General features: G+C 47.3%; 1 protein-coding gene across 1 annotated transcript in view; it reads right to left on the minus strand.

Moving 5' to 3' along the window:
• The window catches only part of kiz (kizuna centrosomal protein), a 42,560-nt gene that overhangs the window by 14,295 nt on the left and 14,627 nt on the right, over window positions 1-13,638 (minus strand). Inside the window, exons 8-13 of the mRNA XM_080783287.1 lie at window positions 12,962-13,138; window positions 11,137-11,287; window positions 7,802-8,006; window positions 5,010-5,072; window positions 3,350-3,439; window positions 2,750-2,810 (exon numbers count right to left, since the gene is read on the minus strand). Of these exons, the coding sequence (XP_080639413.1) occupies window positions 2,750-2,810; window positions 3,350-3,439; window positions 5,010-5,072; window positions 7,802-8,006; window positions 11,137-11,287; window positions 12,962-13,138 (747 nt within the window). The remainder of the gene's footprint in view (window positions 1-2,749; window positions 2,811-3,349; window positions 3,440-5,009; window positions 5,073-7,801; window positions 8,007-11,136; window positions 11,288-12,961; window positions 13,139-13,638) is intronic.

The raw sequence follows: 13,638 nt of genomic DNA on the forward strand, positions 1-13,638 counted from the left end.
ACAGAAGGGAGAGGAGAGTAGAGGGGCAAACAGCAGGGAGAGGAGAGGAGAGGGGCAAACAGCAGGGAGAGGAGAGTAGAGGGGCAAACAGCAGGGAGAGGAGAGAGGAGAGTAGAGGGGCAAACAGAAGGGAGAGGAGAGTAGAGGGGCAAACAGAAGGGAGAGGAGAGTAGAGGGGCAAACAGCAGGGAGAGGAGAGAGGAGAGTAGAGGGGCAAACAGAAGGGAGAGGAGAGGAGAGGGGCAAACAGAAGGGAGAGGAGAGTAGAGGGGCAAACAGCAGGGAGAGGAGAGAGGAGAGTAGAGGGGCAAACAGAAGGGAGAGGAGAGTAGAGGGGCAAACAGAAGGGAGAGGAGAGTAGAGGGGCAAACAGAAGGGAGAGGAGAGTAGAGGGGCAAACAGAAGGGAGAGGAGAGTAGAGGGGCAAACAGAAGGGAGAGGAGAGTAGAGGGGCAAACAGCAGGGAGAGGAGAGAGGAGAGTAGAGGGGCAAACAGAAGGGAGAGGAGAGTAGAGGGGCAAACAGAAGGGAGAGGAGAGTAGAGGGGCAAACAGAAGGGAGAGTAGAGGGGCAAACAGAAGGGAGAGGAGAGTAGAGGGGCAAACAGAAGGGAGAGGAGAGTAGAGGGGCAAACAGCAGGGAGAGGAGAGTAGTGGGGCAAACAGCAGGGAGAGGAGAGAGTAGAGTATGCGGGGCAAACAGCAGGGAGAGGAGAGAGGAGAGTATGCGGGGCAAACAGCAGGGAGAGGAGAGAGGAGAGTATGCGGGGCAAACAGCAGCGGGCTTCCGCTCAATAAGTGCCGAGCTTCCTGACCACTTGTGGAACCAATAAAGCGCATGGAGAAGAAGTGACCGCTGTAAGTGGGAATGCTTAAAACGTATATACGCGTCTCTGGGAGGAGGACGAGAAATACATTTAAAAAAGAAAAGACAGAAAGGGAGGGGTGGGGTCACATTAGGACTATATAGGGAGAGTGTTTTATGCAGACCAGCTCTGAGCCCCACAGTGTCCTCACTATCCCCAGTGAGGAGGACACAAGAGTGTCAGGCATGCATAACTATATAGTCATTATCAATCCTCTTTCTCTGTGTACTGTACACACACAGCTGCTCGTCCCGCTGCGGGCGCCGCGTTGCTATATACCGTCCCCGTTTTCCACTAGTTTATTTATTCATTTAAAAGAATTGTTATACGCCTTGTGTGTGTGTGTGTGTGTGTGTGTGTGTTTCCCTTGTTTTGTTTCATCACCTAAAGCCGCCGCGCCTCCCGTTCGCCTCTAATGACGGAGAGACGAGCGCCATCCGAGAGAGAGAGAGAGAGAGAGGGAGAGAGAGAGAGAGAGAGAGAGGGGTCTGAGCCTGAAATTGGCTCATGTTTATTAAAGAGGGGGGGGGGGGGTGGCAGTGGCCCCGACGACTCGACATCGGCGGATATATACGAGCGAGGGGAGCGGCGGCACAATGGAGCCATCGCCGGCCCCCATTATATGCCCACTCTCTCTCTCTCTCTCTCTTTTCTCTTCTCTTCTCTTCTCCCGGGGGCTAATAGGCAGAGAGGGGCGAGCGAGGAGCAGCAGCCCTATGCTGGCCCCCGGCCTGGCCTAGGGAGAGGACGCGACGACGCGACGACGCGCACATGGACTTCAGGCCCCTCCCCCCTCAGTGTCAGCGTGGTGCCGGCGGTAATCACATGAAATCAGAGAAGATTATTCCCCATAAACGTTTACCCGGCCCATTACCGGAGGAGCACCAAATGGGGCTGCGGCAGGCTTGGTGAAGAGGTGCTTTAACCCGTCTGGGACGGGGGAACGCGCTCTGTGTCGCCCCCCTACAAGCTCGTATAGCGCTTGTATGATCGGCTTTTTACTATCGTGAAAATGGGGTGTAAATCTTTGAATATATATTCTTTCAGAGCAAATGTTTTTAACTCTGCTTCTGGGGGTGGGTGGGGTCCCTGGAACAACATATTTTGAGATGGGGTCCGCGGCCCCAAATACAGATAATTCTGGGGGTCCTTGGCATGAAAAGGTTTGAGAACCACGCACTGACTGAAGACATTTCGTAGAAAGAATATCAATGGGTCTCAATGGGTTAAGGACCCGCCGCGCAATTGCACATTTTGATGAAGTCGCGTTGATATTCAAATGCGACAGCGAGGCGATGTTAGGTATACAGCGGATATTTATCCGAAGATGTCGTCGTCTCCCCCCCCGTCCCCCTCCCCCTCCCCCCTCCCTCCCAGCCCACTCAGAGCTCTGATTTTGAGTGGCCTAAATGTGGTTTCAAGGAAAAGACAAATGGAAAAGAAAGGATGTATATATACTCGTACACTTGTCGACACTCGAAGTGTCCTTCTTCCAAAACAGTCGTCTCCGATCCTGCTCTTGACTTGATCTGTTTGCGCTCTCAGGAACACACAACTCTAATTTGTTTACCTGGTAACCATTTTGCTTTCGATTCCTGATTTTTATATATATATATATATATATATATATATATATATAAATCCTGGAAAACGCTGCAAATAGTGAGAGACATGCGCGGGGGGGGGCGGCACTGGGGGCCCCTTTGTCTTTGTGGGCAAGTTAATGGGTGGCGGGGGGCCCTTGATCTTATGGAAATGAATGTGGAATTATGAGAGCGGCCATGCAAATGTCCATGAAGCACTTTGGCGTGTTTGCATGGTGGTGGCCCGTTTCCCCCTGTCAGGCTGGGTGAACAACAACAACAACAACGGCGGTGTTCTTACCGCGGCTGAGGAGGGTCTTGATGTGAGGAGTGCAGGTCCTCTTCATCGCCGCCATTTATTCCTTTAAAAGAGCAAACATGGGGACAGATCAAACCATTTGATTTGTTGGGGGCCTCTAAATCGGGGCGCTAATCTGAGATGCATATTAATACGGTGTGACTCGAGATTAGATTCATATAGTATACTCCATCGTAACGGGGGGGGGGGGGGGGGGAGGGGCAAAATGAACAGATCTACAAGCCAACAGCGTTGTTAGCGTATAGTGCTTGGTATTACCGACTAAGTACTAAGTACACAAGACCTCGTGTTTAAAGCAGTACGGCCGTGTTGTACTATGCTAATCGCTAAGTATTAAGCCAACAGGCTCAGTACTACTTAGTGAAGTACGACACTGAGGTGGTTGTGAGGGCGCCACAGGGCAGAGAGGCCTGTGCTCTTTGCCTCTCATTCAGATAACGTGTGAACATAGAGGAAATGTGCTGTTTGCGCCGTATCTTTATGGCGGCGGCGAGAACAACATATGGTCAGTGTTGACCGACGGCCGGGCTCCGCTGACCCCGGCCCGCTTTCTCTGTTCTCTTTTCTCTCTTCTTCTCTCACCTGACGGAGCGCTCTTCTCTTCCTGCTCCCCAGAGCTCCGCGCTCTCTCCTGCGTGGCAGACTGTTTAAGCAGCTGATACGCTTTTGTCTCTGTTCAAAGACACGCGCGCGCACACGCACAGACACACACACACACACACACACACACAAACACACAAGAGGGGAGAGAGGGGCAAATGTCCGTGTCAAATATTTGATCAAGACCTAGGTTTCCAACTTTGGGAGGTTACTGTGTTTGATCAGACAACACGCTTCAGTGGCTGAGCAGGAGTGTGTGTGTGTGTGTGTGTGTGTGTGTGTGTGTGAAGACAATGTGCCCAGTCGAGGCTAAGCTACTGGTTCCAGTCGAGCGTACACGCGTCCGTGTTTTTTTCTTCTCTCCACAGGCCGGTATAATCACCCTCTTTAACTCGGTCGCCTTCCAGGAAGACAGCGTCCGGTCGCTCTCTCCGTTTTAAAAACACTCCTAATGGGTTTGCCGCACACTGGAGTACGTATCGTATATGAGAAGTGCAACTCAGGTGTGCATAATAAATATGGACATATTCTCCTGGCAGCCGTCGTGAACGCCATCTTGAAAACGATGCCTTTCTGGTTGTTCGTTTGTAGTATGTTATTTACACACCCAATAGTAACAGAATCCGTTGAAAAATCTTTTTTTTTTTTTTTTGGTTTTCAACCATACACGTATCTAATATTTGAGTCTTTTCAAAAGCCCTATATCCATACCCACCACCATGTTAAAATTAAAAAAACTAGCCAAATCTTGGTGATTTCTTACGAGTTCGTCCCCAGCTATGAGGCGTCCACGGACCCCACTTTGAGAACCCGCCGGTCGGTCTACCTACACCAGGGCTAACCACGTGCATCGCCGACGAAACGGACATCTTCTCACTATAGGGGGAACTTTTTAGTTGTGTGTTTATTGTGGATGGAGACAGCCACAGTGGAGCTATATTCACTAGGTTTCCATCTCTTTTGATTAGTAATACAGTGACTGGGGAAGACGAGTCGCCGCATGAAACAGCCCCCAGTAGGACGGACATCTGACGGGAAAGTGCCTTACAGGCATTTAGTTTTACATTTCAGAGGACTGGGGGGTGGAGGGACGGACGGACGGACGGACGCTTTCTTTGCAGCGTGTCTTCACATCTCCTCCTTTTTCAAGTTTCCAGCCTCCAACCAGAGCATTGTTTAGATAGATAATGAGGACCGTGTGACAGATCTCGCTCCTCTTGCGCCGCGGCGTCTGGACAATTAGAGGAGCCGCATTATGCCCGCGGGCCCAGTGAATTATCTGTTTAGCCAGGAGCGCCTCGGACCGGGCAGTGGGCTTTTCTTTCTTTCTTTCTTTCTTGCTTTCTATCTTTCTTTCTCTCTTCTCACTCTCTCTTTTTTTTTTTTGTGGAGAGATAATTAGAGAGAACTAGCGCAACTCTTCAGGTGGGACTTTGACCCTAGATTCACCTTGATCATCCTTGCCTCAGCCGTCGGCGTTTAACAAAAAGAACCCATTTATTCACCGCCGCGCCGGAAAAGAAAAACACAAACCGGGCCGCGCGCGCGCGCGCACACACACACACACACACACACACACACACACACACACACACACACACACACACGGTCTGAATGCCGGGGCACCGGTGCTTTTTTTTACCTCTAATAGGAATACTTTCCGCAGGGCTTTGGTTCCGGCTGTCCTCTTCACTACTTTGTAGTTCTGTAAGAAACAGAAAAGCTCACGGTGAGAATCAGAGCAAGGGATGAAGGGAGGCTGGGGATGGAAATAGGGACTGGGGGGTGGTATTGGGGGTGTGTGTGCGGGGTTCTGAATAGAGGGCCCTGTGAACGCTGGGAGCGGGGGGGGGGGGGGGGGTGGGGTGGGGGGGCTCTGTGAACGCTGGGAGCTGTGGGGGATTCATGAGAAAAGAGCTGTGGTGAATATTATTTCTTTCATAAAAAGGGGTTTGTGGGTTTTTTTTTTGAGCAGCGATTGGCTCTTGATTTCAGCGCCCATTGTTCTCCATCTCTCTCTCTCTCTCTCTCTCCATCTCTCTCTCTCTCTCCATCTCTCTCTCTCTCTCTCTCTCTCTCTCTCTCTCGTCAACACAGAAGAACAGAGCTTTTGGGGTGATGTCAGGACAGGTTGGGATGTTGTGTTTAACCCATTATGTTATCATTTAGCTATTGAAAAATCATGAACATGTGGTGCAAAGCTTTGAATATATACTATTTCAGAGCGAACGTTTTAAACTCAAATCTTTGCTTCTGGGAGGTGGTCCCTGAAACAACACATTTTCAGATGGGGGTGAGCGGCCAATTTCATATATTTTTGGGGGTCCTTGACATGAAATATTGAGAACCACTGATATAGAAACATGAGGTTTTTCAGGAAAAAAAGACATACAATTTCGACGTCAGGCCTAAATGGGTTAAAAGTGTCACAATGTGTTGCTAACACAACCGTACAATGAGTCAATGCATTGCAATGTGTTGTCTCTATAGTAGCTTTTAACTAGGCTATCGAATGTTTTAAAGCCTCACTATGTAACGAGTAATGCAATATAACGTATACAATTGGTTGTATTTGGTCTCCCTGCTCTTCTATTGAGACATTTAGATTGTGTCAAAGGTCATGTCTCACCTATAGACACACAGGATCTGACACGAACTCTGACCTGATGGTCAAGATTCAATTTATCCCCTGAGCAAGCAGGCAGGCTCTATTAGCTCGATGGTAGTCTCGCGTTTGCCTCTCGCAATTTCCAAATGCTTCCGTCATACAGTCTGGAGCAACGGAAAAGCTATCGTGAGTAAACTATAAAGCGGAAGTGGAGCCTCCGGGCTCCTCCCCACTTCTGTTTCGTCTTTACCGTCGCGCAAATGTACCCTAATATAAATAGAAAACATCTAAGCATATGTATAGCTTGTTGCTTAGCAGAAAAGGAAATAAAAAATATATATAGATATTTTAAAATATATTTTCGTGAACGGAAATAGCAGCTTCTTTACTTTCGGGAGGTGTAGTTCCAGACTCTATATAGCATTCGGAGATTGTGGAATGGTTGTCTGGCTACGAGAGACTAGCTCGATGGTGAAACGTCGGCGCTTTGCGCAGGAAGGAAACCAGGTTCAAATCCGGGGTAGAAGGGGAAAGTTACATAGTGCTGCATTGAACGCATTCTGACCTGAGATCAGATTGTAAAAATGTCTTCTACATCCTGACAGTTTTCTGAAAAAGCTATGTTTCTATGTCAGTCGTTCTTCGATTTTTCAAAAATAGCTAAAGCATAACATTCTGGGTTCCCACCCAGAATGGGTTAAAGCTATAATCCATACTGTACGTTTTGTGTCTCTCCGTGTGGATTGGAGAGAAGTGCAACGACGCCCAATCTACAGTAAAGATGTTTGGAATAACTTTATTTGTCATCCAGTAGTGCCACTGTAGCTATATACTGTATGACCATACAGATAGATTGGTTCAATCGTTTTATTCATAAGATAGGTCTGGGACTGTAGCTTTAGTAGCTTATCTATTCCTCTGACTTTCTGCCTAATGAAACAAATATATATATCTGCTGCTTCCTTCTTGTCCAAAACAGGCTGATTGACAAAACTTTGTTTTGTTTTGATTTGATTCACTGCTTCTTGCAAAGTTAAGCTTGATTTATAGTTGCTTGTAGATCTGCTAAAGAATGAATCAGGCTTAGTTTAAACTTTAAACCCAAAGCCAGGAAGCCGATCAGATATGAATGTGGCAGTGGTGTAAAGTACATTTACTCAAGTACTCAACTAAATATGTATTTCTTTTTTTGCTCCATTTTATAGCGACTTCTATTTAATTTTTTACTGTAGTCCTATACGAGACCCCACTGTAGTCCTATACGAGACCCCACTGTAGTCCTATACGAGACCCCACTGTAGTCCTATACGAGACCCCAGACAATTACATCTGGCCACAAAAGATCACAGGATCTACTGAATGTGAAGGGGATACTAGCGGGATTCCATACTGTGTTGTAGGCTCAATATGTCAGTTTGATTAATTAATTAATTTTCTGGGGTCTAGTAGGACTATACCTAGTAAATAATAAAAAAAAAAAATCGCTATAAAAATTAGGATTTATTTTTTCCATATTTAGCTCTGTGTTCGAATGCCCCCGCCCCCCTTTCAAAAATAGCTAAAACCTCTAAAACGAAAGAAAGCAGCAAATGAACACTCATCTTTTACTTTCTGATAACCTAAAACAAAGTTGTCCTTTAATTTCAAATGCAATTAGTTAGTAGTAACTTTCTGAATTTAAATGCAAATACAGTGGACATAAAAAAATAAAATTATAATACTGGCCATTCAGCTACTAATATAGACTGATGTAATTAAGGTCATGTTTGCGTGTTTGGAATTGTAACAGCTGAAGTCAGTAATGTAATCAGTATTTTGATATTAACCTGCGGGCCGCATTGAGTGAGGGTGGGGGCCCCATGTGGCCCGCGGCGGGCCGCCAGTTGGCCATGGATGGTGTGACGTAGCAGTTCCCTCCTTGTCGTCCGGGTGGAGAGAGGGAAGACGGTGTGACGGAGAGGACGAGTCACTCTCCTCCTCATCCTCCTCCTCATCGGACCGGGACAGGAGTGTCCTCAGCAGCTCTCTGGCCTGCCAAAGAGCGGCACACACAAATTAAAAATCCACACTCTAATTGCCATCCATATTGTGAAGGAAGCGTCAAATTGAACTCCCCGGCCGATTAGAGAAGTCATTTATTTTTCGTGCAGGGTTGGGTGGGTGCGGCCTGGCTCTCCTCTCGTTGGAGGTGACACCGAGGGTAGGAAATAACTTCAAATGCAACTCTCTCTCTCTCTCTCTCGTCTAACTACAAAAAAAGATAATTTCTCTCGCACACTTTCGCTCTGCGACTCTCTTTCAATCATGCGTTCCCCCTCCCTCCCGTCTCTCTCTCTCTCTCTGTGTGTCTCTCTCTCTCTGTCTCTGTCTCTCAGTCTCCTCTCATCCATGAGATTAGAGGAGCGACTAAAGAATGCAATCACCCTGGCGTTAATGTGCAACACGTTCCAGAAGATATCTCCTCTCTTGGCTGAGAGGATCGAGACAAACTGCTCTCTACTCTCCTACTCCAGCTTTCTTATTTGATCTCCGGGGAGACGAGGAGGAGACACAATTAAGAGGTGCTGTTCCGTGAGATGAGGAGCGGGGAGATGCCACGCGCCGATTGCCTCCCCCCCCCCCCCCCCCCTCTCTCTCTCCATCTCTCTTATCCCTTCCTCCGTATCATGGCCAACATCACCACCTCTCCCTCTCTCTCTCTCTCTCTCTCTCTCTCTCTCTCTCTCTCTCTCTCTCTCTCTCTCTCTCTCTCTCTCTCGTCATCGTCACACACAAGCCTCTCAGCCTCCGATGGCTATTTGCAACTTTTAATGAGCGCTAATATGAAAGTGATCAGTGGGATTTTCCCCCTTTTTTCTTCTGTTTTGACGGCGACTGACTTTAAGTACGTGGGCAGTTATTATCGGCAGGGTCACTTTGGACGATTTGACGATTGAGCTTTAATTTTCTGGAGAGAGAGAGAGAGAGAGAGACACACACACACACACACACACACATACAGAGAAGAGGTCTCCTGATCCGACCACTTGGTACGTGACCGTGTCGCTCAATCAAAACTCAATTCCCGTCTCCGATATGGTCTTGATATTTACTTATTTTCTCTCCTATTTTTCTTTTGGAGTTAACCCATTTCGGGCAGGAACCCCTGTTGGTGTTAGCATCATGTTATGCTTTAGCTATTGAAAAATAGCAGACCTACGAGCTTGTAGGTCTGCTATTTTAGAAAAATTGAAGAACGACCGACACAGAAACATGGCTGTTTCAGAAAACTGTCGGGATGTAGAAGACATTTTTTTTTTAGAATCTGATGTCAGGTCAACGTCAAAATGGGTTAATGCACCGTGCGGTTGAGACTGAGAGGACCCTCTCGCTGGCTGGAACCCCCGCTGCATCTTTCCTAGATATCAATGAATGAATGCAACTGTTAGCACTTGAATATTCAAAGGGCCCCTTTTGAGTGCCGTTGCATGCAAGCTGCATACACACTCCATGTGTTCAGAGTGGCCACCACGACCGGGCCATGTGTGGAAGGAAGCAGTGTTGTTTTTGGCAGCACATTTTACATTTAGTTTAGTCTTTAGTCTTTGGAATGAAACTTCATTTAGTTTTATTCATATTTTAGTCACCTGGAATGTTTTAGTGTCACACAATTTAGCCGACTGAATTTTTTTTTTTTTTTTTTTTTGTGTTTTTGTCGACAAAGATGCATTTTTACGGGCCTTGATGGCGTCGTAATGGTAGATTTTTACCCGTGGTTGCTTGCGGAAAATAGCCGATCTACAAGCACACAACGCGTTGCTGTGCGACACGTTGTGTGCTTGTAGAAATGATTTTAATCTAGCTTAGTCTCTCAGAGTTAAATTAACATTGATTTTTCAATATAAATTGGTGTGAGTGAGGCCTTAGCCTGCTGTGTGCAGAGAGTAAGAGCTCCTTGTAAGAGAGAGAGAGGTCGCTCAACGGTGTGGGGCTAAAATGAGGGAAAATAGTAGATCTACAAGCTCACAACTGAGCAGTAATTTGGCTATTTTCACTAGTTCGTGCAGGTCTATCTCTCCGACTGTTTCTCTCTGCCTGTCTCTCTCTCTCCCTCTGCCTGTCTGTCTCTCTCTCTGCCTGTCTGTCTCTCTCTCTGCCTGTCTGTCTCTCTCTCTCTCTGCCTGTCTGTCTCTCTCTCTCTGCCTCTCTCTCTCTCTCTCTCTCTCTCTCTCGTGCATGTATCGGGGTCGCTGCGTCGCCACGACTACCACAAATGCAACATTTAAATAAACAGAACCAAATCCTTTAATCGGCCATCCTGCTCCTCAGCTAGGAAGTCAATGAGTGGGACATAATCATTTCCTCTCTCCATTTTGAAGGAGTGTGTGTGTGTGTGTGTGTGTGTGTGTGTGTATATATATATATCTAGCAGGTGTGTTATAACCCAATACATTTCTCCTCCCCCCCCCCCCGCCTGTGCCAGAACGTGAAATTACGTCTTTCTTTTATCTAATTTAATCCGTTAATTATTATTAATTATATTTTTTTGGTTTGTTTTTGTTTTAACTGACATGTTAGACAGCCTCCACACGGGTCCGCCGTGCACGCGGCCGTGCGCACGCTTAATAGTCCTTATTCTCTTCAAAATGAGACAAACTGCCAATCTTTCAGACCCTCATAAAAGTCTAAACTTTGATCGCACTAAGAAAGTGAAAGCAATCCGTGGCGATGCATCAATTATCCCTATAGTGAGAATCTAGCTCCAAATATGGGTGGCTGTCAAATCTAAGTGACACGTTTTGTAAGCTCATATAGCGCAGATTTCTTTGGCACTGGCGGCACGTTGTGGATTACAGTGGTGGTGGAGCACATGCCCTGGCCTATGTTATACTTTGTTGTCAACGGTGTCTGGCGGAAATAGCTCAAATAGAGCTTGTAGATCGGCTATTGATTGTTGAAAAGTGATTATTTTATACTGGATTAAACTAGTAGCAGCATCTCCGCCACATATGGCGGAGACCATAGATGCTGAGTGACATGAAAACACACGCCATGATTGTGTAAGTGTATAACTCTACTGCACTTTTACTATTTGTCTCCTTGCATGCATCTCCTTTGTGTGGACAATCATATATAAATGGTTAAAGTGTGCGTGCGTGCGTGCGTGTGTTAGCGGCGCTACCTGCTGGCCGCAGGCGGCATGGCGCTCCAGCAGCAGTGGCGTGAACAGCAGTGCGAGGCGCTCGGCGGTGAGGACGCGCCGCTCCTTGAGCACGAGGGCGTGCTCGAACCAGCGGTCCCACAGCGCCGCACCGTCCGGGGGGAGAGACGCACTGTGGGGGAGAGGGAGGGAGAGAGAGATAGAGACACACACACACATTTACAATTTAGGCATTTAGCAGACGTTCTTAATCCAGAGAGATTTACAGTAAGCAAGAACAATGGTAATACATCAAATACATAGAAACAGTCATCAAGGATCATAAGCAAGCTAAGCACGCACGCACACACGGGTCTAAAAACTAAAAATATATGATTGCGTCTGAAAGACTGAGAGCTGCCTTGTTTGACTCACTGGCCAGGGAGACTGTGAGAATTTGTACACATAAATAAATCAAAATGATGGTACAATGTGTACCCCTTCAGAGCGCAGTGTTAAAATCCCATCGTAACATAACGCACGTAGGTAACACTTAATTGAGTTCAAGCGTAAATAGACATAGACTCTCTCATTCGCCTCTCATACTCCAGGCTTAAAGCCGGGCGCTGGGGTCAACCAGCCAACAGGCGTCTCCAGAGGGAACAGAGAGAGTGGGGGGGGGGGGGTTTAAAATGACACCGCTAGACGGACACGTTTCGTTTGGATTTATTTGGAGTATATACGTTAGCCGCCAGCAGAAAAGGTCTCGCCCCAAATCAATAAAGTAGTGAAGCGGAGCACGGATTTGGTTCCAAGGGGGTGACTGCTGCTCATTATCAACAGCACTGCGAGTCACAGATAGGGGCCATTTTAATTTGCTCGTGACATTCACCCGTGCAGCGTTGCAGCCAAAGGTGACAGCGGAGATGACCTTTTCCATTTGTGGACAGGGGGGGGACGGGGGACGGGGGGACGGGGACGGTGGTGGGGGGGGGTCGTATCAAAGGAGAAGTCTGCAGCAAGTCTTATTTCAACCCCCCCTTTCCCCCTCCCTGTCCTGTAAAAATATTACCAGTGAAAATAGGAGGAGTGGTATAGAGGTATAGCAGTGGTACAGCAGACACCACACGGTATGGAGTCCGGAATTTACTTCTCTCTGTGGCTTCTATTTATATCAGTGGTTTTCAAACTATTTCATGTCAAGGACCCCCCAGAATGACGTGTATTTGGCCGCAGACTCCAGGTAGAAATGCTCTAAAAACACAGTAAACAGTAAAGACTGCAAGAACAGACCAATACATACATACATAGTGCCCCGCCCACCTCACCCCTGAACAGAAACTAAGCTACCTCCTCCTGCTTCCCTTATTAATGGTACGAATGGAATGAAAATATGTACCTATTGTTTTTCGTAACGGGGATCTTTAAAGCTGCTATAAGCGATAATGTCAAATTCTTTATTACTTTTTTTTTTTTTTGCAATGGGTAGAACACTCCCAACTAAAAATTGTCTCTGTGACACAATATAGGGGTCGCAAACTGCATTCAAAGATGTTCCTAGAAGCTTTGTCATTGGTCGAGAAAAAAACCCCTGTCGCAATGACTAACGCCTTGTCATTGGTCGAAAAATAAAGAAACCCGGCCGCAATGACTAACCAATCGGGAATGACAAAGCTTCTAGGAAAATCTTTGAATGCATGCAGATTGCGGCCCCTAGATGTGTCACAGAGACTACAGTTTGTTGGGTAAAAAAAAAGTCATTACAATTTTGACATATTATTGCTTATAGCGGCTTTAACCATTGGCCAGAAGGCCATAATTCATATTCCCGATTGAGGGTCTGAGAGGTCGTGGCGGTGATATATACCTGATGTCCTTGCGCCGCACGTCGGAGCGGCGAGCAGCGCTGACGCTAACGAGGTCCTGCGTGAGCAGAGCGCCAGACGCCGTGCTCCGGGACAACCGCGGGAGCTCGGCGAGGACGACGGCGCCGCACGTCTCCAGGTCCTCCACGTTCAAGGCCGCTGATCCGCTGTTACAAAGGCTGCGGTGTGCACACACACACACACACACACACACACGCACGCAGAAGATGTCGGTTAGCAAAAAGGGAGCACCTCGTCTTGCAGGTCCATGCGGTTTATTATGGAGGCAAAGCGAGCCAGCTTCACGCACATACACATACATGCTGCACACACAAACACACACACACACACACGGCCAGTGTAAAAACATCGTGTCAAATCTCACGTCTCTCTCTGTCCACCCGAAAGGCATCGTAACCGGGATTTAGTATTGAGCCGCTAACATTGTCGTTTGTTCAATCATGCTCAATCTGAGCCGCAATTCCGAGATAAACGGCTATAAACATCATCTAGCATTGTGCGTGGGCCGCCATCTTGAAACGGGCTAAACACATTGAGCAGAGCGACCCCCGCTATACGGTAAATATGATGGAGAGGATTATTGATTAATAGAAAGCTCAAAAAGGGCCTTTACGTTCCTGGCCACCTGGGATTTCGTGAAATACACGCTAATTAAGTC

The sequence above is a fragment of the Protomyctophum bolini genome, assembly GCF_963924005.1.
Source record: "Protomyctophum bolini genome assembly, chromosome: 15".
Classification (NCBI taxonomy): domain Eukaryota; kingdom Metazoa; phylum Chordata; class Actinopteri; order Myctophiformes; family Myctophidae; genus Protomyctophum; species Protomyctophum bolini.